This window comes from Carica papaya, chromosome 3 (genome assembly GCF_054855325.1).
Source record: "Carica papaya isolate Zhongbai chromosome 3, ASM5485532v1, whole genome shotgun sequence".
NCBI lineage: Eukaryota > Viridiplantae > Streptophyta > Magnoliopsida > Brassicales > Caricaceae > Carica > Carica papaya.
In genome coordinates, this window is record NC_142311.1 from 3,153,979 (window position 1) to 3,175,313 (window position 21,335).

General features: G+C 31.9%; 2 protein-coding genes across 3 annotated transcripts; both read left to right on the forward strand.

Moving 5' to 3' along the window:
* Positions 1-977: 977 nt before the first annotated feature.
* On the forward strand, positions 978-5,272 carry LOC110814127 (linoleate 9S-lipoxygenase 5-like). The gene is made up of 9 exons (XM_022041489.2): positions 978-1,275; positions 1,388-1,680; positions 1,960-2,188; positions 2,758-3,096; positions 3,194-3,279; positions 3,379-3,486; positions 3,570-3,874; positions 3,948-4,211; positions 4,307-5,272. The coding sequence occupies exons 1-9, from the start codon at positions 1,119-1,121 to the stop codon at positions 5,073-5,075; spliced, it is 2,550 nt and encodes an 849-aa protein (XP_021897181.1). The 5' UTR covers positions 978-1,118; the 3' UTR covers positions 5,076-5,272.
* An 11,960-nt stretch (positions 5,273-17,232) lies between these two features.
* On the forward strand, positions 17,233-21,335 carry LOC110814120 (linoleate 9S-lipoxygenase 5-like). 2 transcript variants are annotated; one of them, XM_022041478.2, is made up of 9 exons: positions 17,238-17,537; positions 17,654-17,946; positions 18,232-18,460; positions 18,858-19,196; positions 19,297-19,382; positions 19,468-19,575; positions 19,657-19,961; positions 20,033-20,296; positions 20,395-21,335. In XM_022041478.2, exons 1-9 carry the CDS (start codon positions 17,381-17,383, stop codon positions 21,161-21,163), a joined length of 2,550 nt encoding a protein of 849 aa, XP_021897170.2. In that variant the 5' UTR covers positions 17,238-17,380; the 3' UTR covers positions 21,164-21,335. The 2 variants fall into 2 exon arrangements, with proteins under 2 accessions (XP_088071250.1, XP_021897170.2); XM_088215124.1 differs by lacking the exon at positions 18,858-19,196 and having other exon boundaries at positions 17,233-17,537.

Genomic DNA, 21,335 nt, shown 5'->3' on the forward strand with positions numbered 1-21,335 from the left:
ACTTGTAAAGTTTCAATGAATAGAATTGTAATTAAATGTTTAAAAATTATATTAACATAGATTGCGATTATGCCACTAAAATATAAACTTAATCAATTATGAGGTATATAATTTTCACTCTTATTTGTCTATGTTTGTCTAGGTTGAACTCTTATTCTTTTTTTAGTCTTTCAGGAAGGTTGGATGAGTTTAAACATAATATATAGAGATTGGAATGGAAGATTCATCTTTGCAGGCATGTTTCATATCTTTCCTCTTAATTTCATCGAAATTGCAAAGACTCTAACGTCGCTGTATAGAGACATTAAAACATAAGCTTCTTCTCTATGATAATCTGAAGTCGCATCATTCAATGAATTTTGGTTGTTGATGGAATGGAAAAATTATAGTCAGAAGTAGCGCGGGTGCCTTAATTAGGAAGATGTTACTGTTCAAGAGCCACCTTATTATTATCGTTGTTATTATTTGGTTTGCACCTTTAAAGCATGATAGCAGCCACTCCTTTTTATAAATCAAAATTAAGTTTGTTCTATTTCTAAATATATATAATATTTATATTATCATAGGAATTTATTTTGCCAAATTTCTATTTTTTCTTATTTAACTCTCAGAAGCCACCTTATTATTATTTTTTGCTTTACACCTTTTTAAGAATGACAGCAGCCGCTCTTTTTTGTAAATCAAAATTAAGTTTGTTCTTTTTCTCTCTCTCTCTCTCTCTCTCTCTCTCTCTCTCTCTCTCTCTCTCTCTCTCTCTCTCTATGTGTGTATATATATATATATATATATATATATAATTTTATATTGTTTTAAGGAATTTTTTGTTTTGCCAAATTTCTATTTTTCTTTCTTATTCAATAAAAGCAGACTATTAAGTTTAACACTAAATAAGTTCAGGAATCCGCTTGGAAAGTCTCCAAAATAATAATTAAGAGCCCACAAGACTTTGCCTACACATAACCATCTCCTTCTCTATTTAATTTAATCATGTCGACCCGTACAGATTAACGTTTAAGCATAGAATCTAAGCCGTTGCTTCAGACCTGAGACTTCACACATTTAGTATTATCCCATTTCAGAATACTTTCAATAGCCTAAACCAAAAAAGAAAAGGCAAAATGGATGAGACGATCATCATCAAAGGAACAGTTGTTCTGATGAAGAAAAACACTCTGGATTTCCATGATGTTAAAGCTTCTTTTCTCGACAGAGTTCATGAGCTTCTGGGCAAACGAGTCTCTTTGCAGCTCATCAGCTCCGATCACCCTGACCCAGGTGCTCTCTTTTTCTCTTTTCAATATTTCTGATCATAAATATCAGTTGAAGAACAAATCCAATAATGGTTTCTCTCCATCTAAATATATAATCAATCTGCTGCTCTGTGCAGAAAACGAGAACAGAGGGAAGATGTCAAAGGAGGCGTACTTGGAGAAATGGGGGAGGACAATCACGTCGTTGGTAAAAGTGGGAGAAACTGCATTGTCTGTGAGATTTGAATGGGGGAAGAAGATGGGTGTTCCTGGAGCTTTTATAATAAGAAACTATCATCACAGTCAGTTTTACATCAAGACTCTCACATTAGAAGATGTTCCCAGCCATGGCCGACTCCATTTTGTCTGTAACTCCTGGGTCTACCCAGTTCATCATTGCAAATATAATCGTATTTTCTTCTCTAATAAGGTAAATTAATTGATTTGCTTTCAATCTTTTCTTCTCTATCATCATCAGGTTAAGAATTTGCATTTCCTCTTTTCTCTTTTTCTTTAATCTATATAAATTTATATGCTTGGCCCATTTGTCTGTCCAGCCCGTTCATCAGTTCCCCCACGAACCTGTTTTTTTATAGATGTAGTAGAGTTTCCAAGAAAGTCTCTCCACCTATATTAGTTATAACTGTTGAACAATATAATGCATATACACTGATAGACAAGTGTTTACATGCTTGATATGAGTTTGTAGAGCTACCTGCCATTTGAAATGCCAGAGCCATTGAGGAAGTTTAGAGAAGAAGAACTGGCTAATCTCAGAGGAAATGGGAAAGAGGAGCTGAAAGAGTGGGATAGAGTGTATGATTATGATTATTATAATGATTTGGGAGGTTCCGAGGATCAACGTCCTATCCTCGGAGGATCGCAGCAGTATCCATACCCTCGACGGGGAAGAACTGGCCGTAAACCTACCAAAGAAGGTATTTATTGTACTTTCAACCTCTTTGAATATTATTATGTATAAAGTAAATACAAAAATATTGGTAGTCTGTCATGTAGAGATATTAATATTGTTTATAATAGTATTAAATTCAAATAGATAAAAAAATTCGTTATTCTGAACTGATTAAAAATAAAGTATTAATATAGTATATAATAATTATCTATTCAAATTTTATATTTATATTTAAAAAATAAATATATTATATGTCATATTTGTATAATTGTTGTTTTTATATATAAAAATATATAAAATAAAGTACGCTGTAGATTTTGTGAGATATACATGTTATGAATATAATAAAAAATTTTAATCCATCTAATTTTAGTAGACAAATTTGGCCGCCTCATATTATTTATGACACTTTTAGATTAAATTTTTTAAACAAATTTTATGTAAAAATTACAATTTCTGTAACAGGTAATAACTTAACAAATGTCACTGTATATTAATAATTTATATCACTTAAAAAATTTGTTAGTAACACATTTACTATAAATATGTGAATGAAATATTATTATTACTTATTTATTTATTTTATTATTGTAGATCGCAGATATGAGAGTAGATTGCCACTTCTAAGTCTAAATTTTTACGTCCCAAGAGATGAGAAATTTAACTATGTCAAGTTTTCAGACTTCATAGCATATGGTCTGAAAGCACTCGTCCGAGTATTGGTCCCTGAAATTACATCTTTATGCGATAAAACTATAGATGAGTTTGATAGTTTTGAAGATGTGCTGGATTTATATCAAGGAGGTATAAAATTACCGAATGGCCCGACCATTAACAAGATAAGAGAGCTTGTTCCTTGGGAGATGCTGAAGGAGCTTATTCGAAATGATGGTGAGAGGTTGTTAAAATTTCCCATGCCCGATGTAATTAAAGGTAAGAAGTTTTATTCTTTATCTTGTAGATTTCACTAGGGAGAAAACGATTGTGTGGAAATTTTAGAGTTACATCTTCTTTTGATTTTTGTTTGCAGAGGATAGATCAGCTTGGAGGACAGATGAAGAGTTTGGAAGGGAAATGTTGGCTGGTGTTAACCCAGTAGTCATCAGACTCCTACAAGTAAAAAAAGAATTTATAAATTTACCTACACATACATATATATAGGTATATAATGTTCATCTTTCATCGTGATCAACCTCTATAACTTACTTTATGCAGGAGTTTCCTCCAGCCAGCAAACTTGATCCTAGAGTGTATGGAAATCAGCACAGTTCAATTACAAAGGAGCATATAGAAAAGAACATGAACAGGCTAACAGTAGATGAAGTAATCCATTTTATATTATCCACTTCATCTATTAATCCGTATATATGTATATGTAAGTATAACATGCTGTTATTTTTATACAGGCACTGGAAAAGAAGAAACTATTTATATTAGATCACCATGACACTTTAATGCCATATCTAGCACGAATAAACTCCACCAAGACAAAGGCTTATGCAACTAGAACAGTACTATTTCTACAAGATGATGGTACTCTGATACCAGTCGCCATTGAGTTAAGCTTGCCACATCCACAAGGAGATCTCCATGGCTCTGTCAGCAAAGTTTTCATTCCAGCCGAACAAGGCGTCAAGAGTTCAGTCTGGCAGCTGGCTAAAGCTTATGTTGCTGTTAATGATTCTGGTTATCACCAACTCATAAGCCACTGGTAAGTATAATATATAAATCTGTATACACATATATAATATATATGTTTGAACTACTGCATTTAATTTTTGTAGGTTAAACACCCATGCTGTTATAGAACCATTTGTGATTGCAACAAATAGACAACTGAGTATAGTTCATCCAATATATAAGCTTTTACATCCCCACTTCCGTGATACAATGTATATAAATGCTCTTGCTCGTCAGATCCTCATCAATGCTGGTGGGGTGTTGGAGAAAACAGTTTTCCCTGGTAAATATTCGTTGGAAATGTCTTCTGTCATCTACAAAAACTGGGTGTTCACGGAGCAAGCGCTTCCGGCCGATTTGCTTAAAAGGTAACGATTTTAATTATATTAATTACCCAAATATTTAACATCATTATTCCTAAGTTATACACATACTAATATTGATCCATCATCTATGTGTCAAGAGGTGTGGCCATCTTAGATTCAAGCAGTCCTAATGGAATCAAGCTTCTGATAGAGGATTACCCATATGCTGTAGATGGGTTAGAAATTTGGACAGCAATTGAAACATGGGTGAGTGAGTATTGTTGTTTTTACTACACTACAGATGAAATGATTCGAACCGACAATGAGCTACAATCGTGGTGGAATGAGGTTCGAACCAAGGGCCACGGTGACAAGAGAGACGAACCATGGTGGCCCGAGTTGCAGACAAGATCAGAGCTTATACAAACCTGCGGAACTATTATATGGATAGCTTCTGCACTTCATGCAGCTGTAAATTTTGGACAATATCCGTATGCTGGTTATCTTCCAAATAGACCAACTTTAAGTAGAAGATTCATGCCCGAACCAGGAAGTTCAGAGTATGCTGAACTTGAGTCAGACCCTGATGTGGGAATACTGAAAACAATCACACCTCAGCTTCAAACTCTTCTTGGTATATCTTTGATTGAGGTTCTGTCACGGCATACTAATGATGAGATTTATCTTGGGCAGAGAGAAAACTCTGAGTGGACTTCAGATGAGGAAGTAATAGCTGCATTTGAGAGATTTGGTAAGAAGCTTCAAGAAATAGAAAACAATATCATACGACGGAACGATGATAAGAAATTGAAAAATAGAGTAGGACCAGTTAAAGTACCATACTCTTTGCTTTATCCTAATACCTCTGATTATTCCAAACAAGGTGGGTTGACAGGTAAGGGAATTCCTAATAGTATCTCAATTTAAAGCTTTCTTTACATATATATATATATATAATTACATAAATAGATAGATATGACTGTAATGTAAGTTTAAATTTTGTGTATTCATTCTTTTGTCATGTATTAATTAAGCAGGACAAGTGATATTATTCTGTTTAATTTCAACATTCTTCTGTAACAATGATGTGTAATAACAATATGTACTTGTTGGCAATTTAAAAATTTTATAATTGTCTTAAAAAATGAATTTGATAATCAAGTAAACACTCCAATTTTAGACTGGCCTACTGATGTCTTCTCACTAGCTTAAATCTAGCAGCATAGGCTTACCTATTCATCACAGACCTACGCTACACACCTTGCTTGCCCTTCCCTCCAGAAAGGAATGGAATGAAAGACCAGTCTCATCCCCTTCCCCCGCTTTCAGTTCTTTCTGTGCATCAATGTCATCTTGCGGTACCCTCACTATTGAGCTTGAGCTTGGTGAGCCAGAAGGGTCCGGAAGAGAAAGTGGCAGCGCTCCCATGTCAAGCCTGTTATTTGTTAGCTTATTGAAGTCAACCAACAAATCTCACTCGCAATATATTTTTTTTCTTGCACCTCGCACCCTAATCTCTCTCTCTCTCCACTTTCTCTCTGTCACCCGAAGTTCTCTCTTTTTCTCTCTGATCGGCTTCTGTTTTCCAAATTCTTCTTTATTTCTCTAGTTTTCCCCTGCCATGATTGCCGCCCATGCTTCACTGTTAGAGAAAATGAATTATATATTCTAACAAATATAAAATAGACCCGTTCTTAAATTATATCTGAGCCAAGTAATTCTTTATCTGTCTATCCAATACTTTTGCTGCTTGTTTCAAGTCGTATAACGCTGCCTTGTTCATTCCCCTTTCAGCTAAAAATACTTTTGGTGCTCGACTCTAATCTTGATTTTCTACTTATTTTTCTTTAAACTCGTCCACTTTCATATCATCTTCTCCATCCCAAATTTTTAGTGCTTATTAGCTTCTTCAAAGTTTTGTATCTCAATTAGTAAGAAATTAAATAACTCACAAATTTTTATTAAATTTTTTCTGTGTCTTAAAAATGATTATGGAATATTTGATTTTTCTATAATATTTCTATTAGAATTTGGACTCAGAACAATTATATTCATCTAATTCAAAAACACAGTTTATGAATTTTGAAATTTAAAGAATATGAACTTTGAAATTTAGAGTAAAGAAAGAAGATTGGCATATAAAGTGAGGGTGTAAGTATATATGCTTGTCATTTAGGAAATCAATAATTATCTTTTTATCTTTATAATATAAAAATAATTTTAAATATATAAAAATAAAAATAATATGATAATATAAGTGATAATTATCTATTTGTTTAATAAGATAATTTAATGTGAGAATATATAATAGTTATTTATTAATTTAATGTAATAATATGTAATAATTAGTTTTTTAAATATCTTAATATAAAAATAGTATTTGAGTATGACTATGTTTTTATGTGGTTTATTTTTGGTTGGTTACAAACTTTAGACTTATTACACTATATAAATTCTTGATTATATATTGTTTTTCCTCACATTTTATTCATTCTGCAAATTTTTGGCCAAAAACTAAGACTCGAAGGAAAAACAAATCAGGCCTCTTATGAGTGAGGTGCATAAAACTTCCGCTATGCTTCTGAAACAAGTACTGAAAACCTTGTAATTCGTAGTTTCAGTTTTCTTCAATACATTTGCTTTATAGTTCTTTTGACATACAATAATACCAAGTGAATATTTCATTGATTCAACTCCTAACAAATAATAGAAAGAATCCAAATATGTATTTATGAAGGTTTGCATAATGGATATTGGCCTGAAGCCTATGAGCAATTTGTCAACTGTGGGTTTGGCTGTTCAGGTGTAGCAGAAGCGAAGAGTGAAGAGGAGAAGAGGAATGTTGCAATGGAGGATTAGAGGTGATATGGTTTTGTACTGTGCTGGGGATTAGTGCAAGTCATTTAAATATTATAATATATTTAAATAATAAAATAATTAAAAATTAATAGAATCAAAAGATGGATAAATAACTCGTGCTATTGCTTGGTTTGAATAGTTGAGTTGCTAAATTTTTTTAAATACTTAAACGATGGAATAATGTACTGAAGAAAATTTTTTATGCTTTGAAACCTAATAAAACTGTTTCTATTTATAAATATTTTTTCATAAAAAATATTATGCACAATTAATGGACAATGCAATTTTATAATATTTTTTTCATTAAAATTTTTTGTGCTTAGGGATCCAACAAAATAAATTTTTTAATTACAAAAATATTTAATAAAAATTTATGAATTTAAACTATTACAAGAATCATAAAAAAAAAAAAAACAACTTACAATTAGCTGCAAGCAGGACCTACGTAAACACTGTTTGGCGGAAGTGAAGAGTGAGGGTGATGGGAGGTTAAATAGTTGGCATTTTCTTTTTTTAATTAATTAATAAATATGATATAATACAAATGTATTTATAAAAAATTATTATATTATATATATCATATATAATCAATATAAGTATATATTAATATGACAAAAAAATTTAAAAATGAATATATAATATTAAAAAATTAAAAATTAAAAAGTTTATTTTTTTAGTTTGTTTGGTTTTGAAATTAAAAAAAATTAATTAATTTTTTCATACACTCATAACCAATTAAAACCAATGAAAAAAGTTATTAAATTTTAGTCCAATTTTGCACCATTGATTTTAAGTTTTAATCCTTATTTATGTCATCATCTTTTACTAAAGTCTCAAGTATTATACGACTCTTTTATGGATTATATTAACTAATTTAAATATAAGCTCACTGAACAAAACTCATATGCTTTTAACTTCATTGATGGCAACAACTATGGACCATGATCCTGGGGAAGTTAGCCAAACATAAAGGAGCATACAAGCCATTATGACCATAGAAGAGAAACTAATGTTGAACAAGAACCAACCCACCAAGGTATGTGCATGGCTCTTACAATATCATGGAAGTCAAAAATGGTTTTTGTTTATACTCTTGTGGACAACACGATGATGACAGACAACAGTTTAGGAATTCTAACTTTTTATTTGTAACTAGACAATGAACGAGGTGAGTAAGAGAATGTTTTTTTTTCCTCTACCATAAGGTTATGACATATGAAAAACTAAGCGTGTGGAAGCCATGAAGCAACCCGAACTCTCATTCAGAATCTAAACCATACACACATTATATATTGATAAAATAATTTATTAGGTGATCTTATACAATAAATTTAAAAATACATCACTTGCTTACTTAGTTTCAAAATATTCAATATACAGGAGATATGTTTAAATCTTAAAATAATACTTATTGTAACATAAATAATTAGCTTTAAGTATTACTAGAAATAGAGTAAAATAGACTGATCTCCTAACTAATCTGTCGCTGTTCAGGAGTTGAGTATTGATCGTCCTGATATGAAAAAGAATAAATAAGGAATTATTTGAGGTACATTAACTCAGTAACGATATGAAAAGCCTAACAACACAATGGTTCACCGAAGATTGATAGAATATAAAACTCACCAATGGAACATCTCATTTCCAATAAACTCATATTTTTTTAAGGAAAAAAAAAAGAGGGAAAAAAAGAAAACCTTCTTAGTCCTTTATTTCATGAACATCCCCATACTTCATACGATCTAATTCTCTCTAGGATCTCAGATTGTTCAATAAAGCAAGGGTTCAATTTTTCTTTCTTTCCAAATCTAGTGATGCCCTTGAGAGGCATGATTTTAAGATAGACACAATCGCCTACTTCGAACTCTAAGTCCCTTCTTCGAGTATCTGCATAATTCTTTTGTCTGTTTTAGACTACCTTGATATTCCTTATGATCTTGACAATCTTTGTTGTAGTCTCATCTGCAAGATCTAGAACGATTAATTTCCTATCTCCTACATCTTTCCAACATATTGGTGATCTATAAGGTCGACTATACAATATTTCGTAAGGGGCTATGCTGATACTTGTCTGATAGCTATTGTTATAGACAAACTCTATCAATGATAAACAGTCATTCTAGTGGCCTCTAAAATCCAAGACATACGCCATAAGAATGTCCTTTAATGTACGAATGGTTCTTTATGACTAATCATCTATTTGATAATGGAATGTTATACTGAAAGATAACTTAGTTCCCATGGCTTGTTGAAAGCTTTCCCAAAATCAGGAGGTAAATATAGGACTTTTGTCTGATACCACCAACACTGAAACCCTATATGGTCTAACTATCTCTTTGATATAGGTATTGCTTAGCTTGTCTAAGGGGTCTATCATCTTTATAGCTAGAAAGTGGTAGTACTTGACGAGTTAGTCAGCAATTGCCTAGATACCGTCATGACCCCCACGGGCTTTGGGTAGTCCTATCACAAAGTCTATGGTAATGTGTTCATATTTTTATTTAGAGATTGGTAGCAATTGGAGTAGGTCACCTGGTCGTTGATGCTTTGTCTTAACCTGTGGATAAGTGAGACACTTAGAGATAAAATCGTCAATATCTTTTTTCTTACTGTTCTACCAAAATCGGGGTCTTATGCTTTGGTACATCTTGGTGTTACTCAGATATATGGTGAACTTTAAATTATGAGCTTTTACTATGATATCTTTTTTTAACTCATCATTATTAGATACGTACAACTTGCTTTGAAACCTGAACAACCCATCATCAGAAACCTAAAATTCTACCTTTAATCTTTATTATATATCCTTTTTGATAGATGTTAAGGTGAGATCAGTCAATTGAGCTTCCTTAGTCATCTCGATCAACTTAGGTTGAATTGTTAAATGAGTCAGACATATAGCATGTTTCAGATCTTAAAGTTGTATTTTTTACGTAGCTTTTACTAATTACCATTCAGATATCATTATACAGGTTAACATACATACATTTTTTCTGCTGAGAGCATTTGCCACCACATTACCCTTGTTTGGATGATATAAGATCTTATAGTCATAATCCTTCAAAAGTTCCATCCAATGTTTCCAGTGCATGTTAAGATCTTTCTAAGTGAATATTTATTTTAGGGTCTTATGGTTAATGTAGATTTTGAATGTCTTAGTATATAAATAATGGTGTTAAGCTTTAGGGCGTAGATAATTATGACAAGCTACAAGTCATGAGTAGATTAATTTCATTCATGATTTTTTTAATTTTCTAGACCCATAAGCTATGACTCGCCCATACTGCATTGAAACACAACTCAATCCTTTATTAGAAACATTACTTTATACTGTATATACCCATATTTCATTTAGTGAAGCTAACACGAGTGTAGTAGTCAATCATTTACTGAAATTTGTAAAAGTTCTCTTGTATACCTCACTCCACTCAAACTTAACATCTTTTTTCGTGAGTCGTGTCAGAAGGGCTGTTATACTTAAAACTCCCTCCATAAACTTATAATAATACTCGATCATACCTAAGAAACTTTTAACTTCTTTGATTGCAGTGAGCTATTTCCAATCTGCCACTGCCTCAATCTTGCAAGGATTCATTGATGTTTCTTCTTTTGATATTACATGCCCCAAGAAGGGAATCTGTTCAAGAAAAAAATCACACTTACTTAGCTTCGTATATAACTTCTTTTTCCTAAAGATTTGCAAGACTTGAATCAGAAGCTGGATATGTTCTTTCTTATCTTTAGAGTAAACCAAAATGTCAACGATGAAGACTATACCAAATTGATTTAAAAATGGTTGAAAGATTCTATTCATCAAGTCCATAAAAATTGCAGGCATGTTAGTTAATATGAATGGCATGACTGTAAACTCATGATGTCTATACTTTGTTCCAGAAAGTTGTCTTTGGAATGTCTTCAGCTTTGATCTTTACGTAATACCAACCTGAACGCAGGTCAATCTTAGAGATGATTTGAACACCTTATAACTGATAAAAAATGTTGTTCATAGGGAGAGAGTATTTGTTCTTAATTGTGACTTTATTCAATTTCTTATAGTGTATACACAATCTTAATGTTCTGTCAATTTTCTTTGTAAATATGAGTCTAGCATCCCAAGAAGATACACTCTGTCAGATAAATCCATTATCTTGTAGCTCTTTGATGTGTTTTTTTAGTTCTTCATTTCGACACGGCTCACCCGACATGAGGCTACTAAGATTGGTTGAGTATATGATTGAAGATCGATTGTAAATTCTACTTCTGATCTACCGATAACCCTGGTAGTTCATTGTGAAATACATCGAGAAACTTTTAAACAACAAGAATTTCTTGGATGCAAATACCTTATGGTGGTTTGCCTATTCGCACAAAAAGGTCATTAAGTTAATGTTATACAATTATGTTAATTGATTACTCATGCACCGAAAATAATTGAGATAGTATTAACAAATTTTTTTTTTCCATTAGAGATGTTGAATACAAGTTTATTGTGATAACAATCAATATTAATGTGATAGACTACTAACCAAACTATTCCCAAAATTATATTAAAATCTATTATGTTTAGTGATACTAAGTTTACGCTCAACTCTCTATATGCTATTTCTACAATGCAGAATTTATACACAACGCTTGGTATTGATGTCCCATTCGCAGATGCAGACACTAGTAAAATGAAATCAAGGCACCCATGAGATATATTTTGGGCCTCTAAGGTTATTCCCTTCTTGAACCTAACTTGGCCACAAGGTTTGGACCTCTTTTGGTGCTCACTGAGTTGGGAATTTTAGCTCCACGTGTAAGGGCTTTGAGTTTTTCTCTTTTAGACCCTTGGATTGAGTTTCAAGTCCATCATTAGATGAATTTTGGACCCATGCTACTACTAGATGCCTTTTTGGGCTAAGAATCTTGGCCTTTTCAAAGGTGAGTTCATGAAAGTCCTTGCAAAAGAAGGATTTCTCCTTCTTGCATGTGGGCTTCGTCCTTCAGAACTTGATTTGGACTTATGGGATTATTTTTGGCCTAACTAGGATCACATCGTCTCCCTCTTCATCAAAAAGATTCCTGTTCGAATATTGTGTTTCTTGAAATAGAGCATTTTCTCCAGAATCCTGCAAGATATCATTAGTAAATAAACACAGTTCATCTTGGTGGTCAGCTTTTTCTCCTTCTTTTGTATCTTCCGTGATTGGATGCTCAACTTTTACTAGAGCATAAATCTCTTCTTGACTAGAAAGGTTCTCTGTCACATCATTACATGACTAGGCCATCTCTTCTCTCAATGCTTCTCGCATTACTTCCTTCCATTCATCAAATAGAGATTGGAGTTTTTATATATCGTGTCGTAGTTCGACGAGTTCTTCATAAAAACTCATTATAAAAAGAATATGTAAGAAAGGTTAGTAGAAAATAACACACTCTCACAATCTTTTGTGTTTGACCTCACAACCTCTCAACACTTAATCTCCTTCCCTCAATTTGAGCGTTCGGAATCAAATCTCCTTAATCGCGGCCTGCACATTAGTCTTAAATACACTGACAAGGATTCCTAGAAGACTGGTAGACTCTAAAGCTCAAAATTTAAGCTCATATATGAAGAATTGTGATTCTTAAGACAATGTAGACGCAATACTAGAAATTAAATATGAATCAAATGGTTTTTGCTCACAATGGTGAGGTAGTTTTCCTTGCTTTATGCAACATAATGAAACAAAGGTTTTCGCACACACCTAGTAGGTGAGGTATTCTTTATTTAACAATCAAAAGTTTTCGTTACACTATTAGGCGGTTAATCTTCCTTTGTTTTGATTATACGCAGCAACAGAATGCCAGATTGCCTTATGATGTGCAATCGGTATATTGTTGTATTTTTTGATTTTTTTTAACTAATTAAACAACAATTGTATCACTTAAATTGAAGAAATATAATGAATTCAAGTGAGATATAATACAAAAGAATTAGCAATAATTTTTTATAATTGCTAATCAATGCAACATAAAGGGGCTAAAGCAATTTAAGATAATAGGTTCACTAAGAGCTTAAGCTCTGATACTAAATGATGAGGGAGGGATGGAGAATAATCGTTTTGACTTTTGAAACCTCACACAACATAACAAGAAGAAAGCTTAACGACTTAATTTACCCTCCCTACTTAAAACGAAACCAATAAACTTGATTGCAAATCAAGATAATTGAGAAAAATAAAAGGAATAGAAAAGACACCATGACTCACCCAATAAGTCAATTATGGATTCTTAACTCAACAAGGTGTCTGAAGCTCCCTACCTTGAAGACTCTTGAAGAACACTCACAAAATTAGTCAAATTAATTTTTAAGAAGCAATTAAAAGTTTAAAAATTTTATTAAATTCTCAATAGTTCTAAGATGAAGTCTTTTTATAGACTTTTACCATAATAGTTCTAATTAATTACAAATACTTGACTTCTATTCAAACTCTTAACTTATCTAAATTTCAACTTTAAAATAATATTAAAATATTAATAAGAATAAAATTTATGTTAAAATAATAATTAAATATTAATAAGAATAAAATTTATGTTAGAAAATTATCCCTCCCTTTAGCATAATTTTCATGTGTTTTAATTCTTCATGTGGACTTTAATTTGGAGAAGAGTCCTCCTTGGAAAAATCAACGTAAAAAACATGTTAAAAATAGGGAAAATGAGAAGAGTCCTCATGGCATTCAACCTCCCTCATCCTGCACAATTCATCCGTGCGGGCAAGAACCTCGCATGTGTGTGCGAGTGTACGGCTGCGCAGCCCGCACATGTATGCTTTCTCGCGTGCAGGCAAGGCCGTCTCACGCACACAACTTGCTTTCTCACGCGGGAAAAGGGTGGGTGCTCTTTTCCACATATGTGTGTTTCCGCACATGTGAGAAAAGGGACTCACATGCGCCTTCTCTTGGACAGTAGTTGCCCTGGTTGAAAAGGCCTTGAACTAGTTTTTTCACGGGCCGAAGACCTTCCATCTCTCTTGATTATTCTTCAAGCCCACGAGTTCCTCATGGGCCTTAAGGTAATTCTTTAGTCTTTTCTTAGATCTCCAGGCCAGATTGGGCCTATCATTGACCTTTATTTCGGAAACTTTTGGGACTCCATGGTTGTTCCCTTCTTGACCCAAACTTGGTCACAAGGTTTGGACTTTTTGGGCTGCTTATTGAGTCAGTTACTTGGCCCTATTTCTTTTTTGGCCTAACTAGGATCAGGTCAAAACCTATTCTCCCAAGGAAGGACACAACTTGAGGAAGAAGAAGAATTCTTCAGACTCCAAAGCCCATATGTTTAAAGGGGCTTTAGCTATTAAAACCAGGCTTGAACCAATCCTAAATGATTTTAAAACAGAAAAAAACTTTAGCAACAACACAAGCCCAAGAGAAACAAAAGCTAACTAACAATAGTGAAAATCTTGTGTGAATATTTTCACCAATTAACATGTGAAACATATGAATAATATAAAAATCTCACTTTGCCATCTTGTCCTTAAAGATAATAATGATGACAGGAATGAACAATAATAAAGAGCTTAACAATCTTAAATATGCATGAAGAATATGAGCTAGAGTAAGATACTAAGCAATATTGAGTTGTATGGCACATATAAACTTAAAGAGAGAAGAAAAAAGAGTATTAACTCATTTTATGAATGTTCGATTCACTATTTATGTCTAAATCATCTAACGTAAGTTAAATAATCTAACCATTTAAGATTTCATTATTTTCTTCAACTTTTTACATAAGCTTGTTTTTTGTGCCTACCTCACCAAAAACTTGTGTCCCTCAATCGAGAACTCTCAAAAGGTTTCCTCAAATCTTTCTCACACAACAAGTTGGTTGTTCTTAGTACCTACCTTATCAAAAATTAATTTATCAACACAAAATTCTTAAAACAATTTTTTCGAATCTTTTTTACAATGTCAAAAAATATAAAAAAATAGGTTCCATAATTCTATCAATGAGTTGATTTATAAGTGATAAATATACTTAAGACTCAATGGAGGCTCAAGAGCATAGAATAAGATTTTCTTTTTGATTTTTGAATTTGATTCACAAAAAGTTGGTGTAAAATGCACTGGAATGAAGTATTTATATATATATATATAAATGTCAAAAAGAGATTTATTAGTGGCTTTTTAGAAATTATCTTTTAACATTTAAAAAGTTGCAATCACATTACTTAAGAATACATAAATTTTTCATATTACGTGATCTTATAGATTATATATCTTGACACACTTACCTTAAAACATATATTTTTTTTTAAATATTTGAACTTTAATTTAATTCGTTGAAAATACATTCTTTAAAATATTTAATGTTAACAAAAAATAATGATACCATTTATGACGTGATATGAGAAAAATACATTTCTAAATACATGCAATATTAAACCATCATTTTTATATGTTTTAAAAAGTATTTATTGAATCATTTCTTACAACACATAAATTATTTAAGATAATTTTTGAGTGTTAAAGGAAGTGATCATAAGAATAACATCTCCCAATAAACAAACTAAAATTCTCTTCAAAAAATTATTTTCTTTGAACTTCCTTCAACACATAATTCTACTTTAAGGTATAGATAAAAAAATTTCAAAAACCATTTCTTTAACAAAGTTAACTCTTTGAAAATAATGAAAAAGTATTCTCAACCATTAAATTTTTTTTAAAGGGATTTTCATAAATGGAAAAAAAGAAGAAAAGATTCATGAGTTTTTTAGTCATAAGTTACCTAATTTACATAGAAGATAAACAAATTTAAAAATAAATTTACATTCGGTCTTCAATTTTTTAAAAAAAAAACTTATCGTCAATGCCTTGTAGTTTTTTACACATTATTATATTTTTTTAATAACATTTTACTTACTAAATCAAAAACTCAATTAACATCATTAGTACAAAAAATCAATTAATTTTGTTCAACAAATTGGTTGATATTTTTCTCTCTTTTTGAAAATGAGTAGATTCGGATGTATTCCTTCTAATGGGTCTAAAGAAAAAGAAAACTCTTTAATCTAATAACTACAAAGTTGTACAACTTATTATTGTGGTGAATAACTTTTAAAAAGAAAGAGTAATAAAAGGAAATCCTAGGAGAAATAATTATAGGTTTTCTAACAAGGAGATTGATAAACAACACACAAACTTAATTAATAAACAGAAAACATCTTATCCTTCTCTACGGAAAAATATAAAAAAATTAATATTCAATTAAATTGTTTTAAAGACAAAATGAGTATAAGAATTTAATTTGAAATATGAATTCTAGAATAAACATGTAATGTTATTTGAAGTAAATGTTCGTATCTATTTGTATAGTAAACACAATATCTTTTTTCGAGTAATTAAATATAAAAAATATATTCTCTTATCCAATATAAAGTTTAGTAATTCGAGAATTTTACGTTTTATTTTAATGTATAACTTATAAACTTTCAACGAAAAGAATTTACGATTAATGTTTAAAAGTTAGATTAACATAGATTGTGATTATGCCACCAAAAAATGAGAAATTAATCAATTACGAAGTATATAATTTTCACTCTCATTTTGTTTAACCTGAACCAATATTTCTGTAAGTTTTGAAAGATTGATGTGTTTAAACATGACACATAGAGATTGGAATGAAAGATTCATCTTTGCAAGTATGTTTTGGATCTTTTCTCCCAATTTGATTAAAATTACAAAGACTCAAACGATGCTGTATAAGTCGAGAATAGTAAAGAGAGATTAAAAAACAAGTTTTTTCTCTATCATCATCTAAAATGGTATCATACAATGAATTTAGATTATTTTTAAAATAAAAAATAGTGTACATATCTTAATTAGGAAGACTTGTTGATTCTTGATATATTTTTGAGAATTCAAGAGCTACCTTATTATTCTTGTTATTATTATTTTTTGGTTTAGACTTTTTAAGCATGATAGTACCAAAGAACCACCTTACTATTATTGTTGATTGTTTTATTTTTGGTTTACACCTTATGAGCATGATAGTATTCACTCTTTTTGATGAATCATAATTAAGTTTGTTCTATTTTACAAAAAAAAAAAATATATATGTACACAATTTATATTTATTTCAGGAATTTTTTATTTTGTCAAATTTCTACTTTTTCTTATTTAATAAAAGCATACTATTAAGTTTAACATACTATTAAGTTCAGGAATCTGCTTGGAAGTCTCCAAAATAATAAGAGCGAGCCCACAAGACTTTGCCTACACATAATCATATCCTTCTGTATTTAAGTGAAGAACAAAGCTGTTGCTTCAGACCTGACATTTCACACATTTAGTATTATCCCATTTTAGCATACTTTCAATAGCCTAAACCAAAAAAGAAAAGGCAAAATGGATGAGACCATCATCGTCAAAGGAACAGTTGTTCTGATGAAGAAGAACATTCTGGATTTCCATGATGTCAAAGCTTCTTTTCTCGACAGAGTTCGTGAGCTTCTGGGCAAACGAGTCTCTTTGCAGCTCATCAGCTCCGATCATCCTGACCCAGGTGCTCTGTTTTTCTCTTTTCAATACTTCTGATCGTAGATATCCGTTGCAGACAAAATCAAATAATGGGTTCTCTCTATCTAAATTTTTACGTGATCAATCTGGTGCACTGTGCAGAAAACGAGAACAGAGGGAAGATGGGAAAGGAGGCGTATTTGGAGAAATGGGCGACGACAATCACATCATTGGTAAAAGTGGAAGAAACTGCATTAAGTGTGAGATTTGAATGGAGGAAGGAGATGGGTGTTCCTGGAGCTTTTATAATAAGAAACTATCATCACAGTCAGTTTTACCTAAAGACTCTTATTTTAGAAGATGTTCCCGGCCATGGCCAACTCCATTTTGTCTGTAACTCCTGGGTCTACCCTGTTCATCGTTACAAATATGATCGTATTTTCTTCTCTAATAAGGTAAATTAATTGATTTAATTTCAATCTTTTCTTCTCTACCATCATTAAGTTCAGAATTTTCATTTTATTTTTCCTCTTTTTCCCTCTATATAAATTTATATGCTTGGCCCATTTGTCTGTCCATCCAGTTCATCATTTCCCCCGCAAAACATTTTTTAGAGATATGGTAGAGTTACCAAGAAAGTCTCTCCATCTATATGAATTATAACTTTTGAATAATGATATTGTGGTAGCTAGAGGTTATAGTTTATATCCACTGATAGATGCTTGATATGAGTTTGGTAGAGCTACCTGCCATATGAAATGCCAGAGCCATTGAGGAAGTTTAGAGAAGAAGAATTGGCCAATCTAAGAGGAAACGGGAAAGATGAGCAGAAAGAGTGGGATAGAGTGTATGATTATGATTACTACAATGATTTGGGAGGTTCCGAGGATCAACGCGCTGTTCTTGGAGGATCGCAGCAGTATCCATACCCCCGACGGGGAAGAACTGGTCGTAAACCTACCAAAGAAGGTATTATTATTTTTTCTACCTCTATAATATTACTATGCATAAAAGAAATATTGGTCGTCGTGTAGAGAAATTAATACCCGACTCTTGCTTGGATACTTTAAACCGTTCCACTTTTCTAAAAACACTTAGTCGAGTTTTGATTTCTGAATTTAAATTTTTATGCGACAAAATCATAGACGAATTTGATAGCTTTGAAGATGTACTTTTAAATTAACTTTCTTAAATAAATTTTACTTTAAAATTACAATCTCTATAGCAAGTAATAACTTAATAAATATTACTATATATTAATAACATCATTTAAAAATTGGTCAGTAAGTAAATAACATATTTACTATAAAAAAATATATGAATGGAACATTATTATTATTATTAATTATTTTATCATTTACAATAGATCCCAGATATGAGAGCAGATTGCCACTCCTAAGTCTAAACTTTTACGTCCCAAGAGATGAGAAATTTAACCACATCAAGTTTTCAGACATCATAGCATATACTCTGAAAGCAATCGTTCAAGTATTCGTCCCAGAAATTACATCTTTATGCGACAAAACTATAGATGAATTTGATAGTTTTAAAGATGTACTCGATTTATATCAAGGATGTATAAAATTACCGAATGGCCCGATCATTAACAAGATAAGAGAGCTTGTTCCTTGGGAGATGCTGAAGGAGCTTATTCGAAATGACGGTGAGAGTTTGTTAAAATTTCCCATGCCAGATGTAATTAAAGGTACAAATTTTAAATAATTCTCTTGTAGATTTTATCACTAGGGAGAAAACGATTGTGTGGAAATTTTAGAGTTATATCTTCTTTTGATTTTTGTTTGCAGAGGATAGATCAGCTTGGAGGACAGATGAAGAGTTTGGAAGGGAAATGTTGGCTGGTGTTAACCCAGTAGTCATCAGACTCCTGCAAGTAAAAAAAGAATTTATGAATTTATCTATACATACATATTTATATATATACGTATATATAACTTACTGAAACATTATTTATGCAGAAGTTTCCTCCAGCCAGCAAACTTGATCCTAAAGTGTATGGAAATCAGCACAGTTCAATTACAAAAGAGCATGTAGAAAAGAACATGAATGGGCTCACCGTAGATGAAGTAAATCCATTTTATATTCTAACTTCGTCTGTTAATCCATGTATATAAATGTATAACATTCTATTTTTTCAATTAATACAGGCACTGGAAAAGAAGAAACTATTTATATTAGATCATCATGACAGTTTAATGCCATATCTAGCACGAATAAACTCCACCAAGACAAAGACTTATGCAAGTAGAACAGTTCTATTTTTACAAGACGATGGTGCCCTGAAACCACTCGCCATTGAATTGAGCTTGCCATATCCAGAAGAAGATCATCATGACTGTGTTAGCAAAGTTTTCACCCCAGCCCAACAAGGTGTCGAGGGTTCAGTCTGGCAGCTGGCTAAAGCTTATGTTGCTGTTAATGATTCTGGTTATCACCAACTCATAAGCCACTGGTAAGTATAATATATATATCTGTATACACATATAATATATATGTTTGAACTACTGTATTTAATTTTTGTAGGTTAAACACCCATGCTGTTATAGAACCATTTGTGATTGCAACAAATAGACAGCTGAGTATAGTTCATCCAATATATAAGCTTTTACATCCCCACTTCCGTGATACAATGAATATAAATGCTATTGGTCGTCAGATCCTCATCAATGTTGGTGGACTGATGGAGAGAACTGTTTTCCCTGATAAATATTCAATGGAAATGTCTTCTTTTATCTACAAAGATTGGGTTTTTACCGAACAAGCGCTTCCAGCCGATTTGCTTAAAAGGTAACTATTTTAATTATATTAATCGTCCATAATATTTAAAACATACTTATTACTAAGCTATACGAATGTTAATATTGATCCATCATCTATGTGCCAAGAGGAGTGGCCATCTTAGATTCAAGCAGTCCTAATGGAATCAAGCTTCTGATAGAGGATTACCCATATGCTGTAGATGGGTTAGAAATTTGGACAGCAATTGAAACATGGGTGACTGAATATTGTTCTTTTTACTACACTAAAGATGAAATGATTCAAATCGACAACGAGATACAATCGTGGTGGAACGAGGTTCGAACCAAGGGCCATGGTGACAAGAAGGACGAACCATGGTGGCCCGAGTTGCAAACAAGATCTGAGCTTATACAAACATGCGCAACTATTATATGGATAGCTTCTGCACTTCATGCAGCTGTAAATTTTGGACAATATCCATACGCTGGTTATCTTCCAAATAGACCAACTTTAAGTAGAAGATTCATGCCAGAACCAGGAAGTTCAGAGTATGCTGAGCTTGAGTCAGACCCTGATTTGGGAATACTGAAAACAATCACACCTCAGCTACAAACTCTTCTTGGTATATCTTTGATTGAGGTTCTTTCACGGCATACTAATGATGAGATTTATCTTGGGCAAAGAGAAAACTCTGAGTGGACTTCAGATGAGGAAGTAATAGCTGCATTTGAGAGATTTAGTAAGAAGCTTCAAGAAATAGAAAACAATATCATATTACGCAACGATGATAAGAAATTAAAAAATAGAGTAGGACCAGTTAAGGTACCATACTATTTGCTTTATCCAAGCACCTCTGATTATTCTAAACAAGGTCGGTTGGCAGGCAAGGGAATTCCTAATAGTATCTCAATTTAAAGCTTACTTTATATGTATATAATATAAGTATATACATATATGTATATATTTATCTTACTGTAGTGGGAGTTTAAATTTTCTTTTGTCATGTACTATTAATTAAGCAAGAGAAGCGATATCATTCTGTTTAAGCAAGTTATGTTTGGAATTCCATTTCATTTCCAAAGAAACA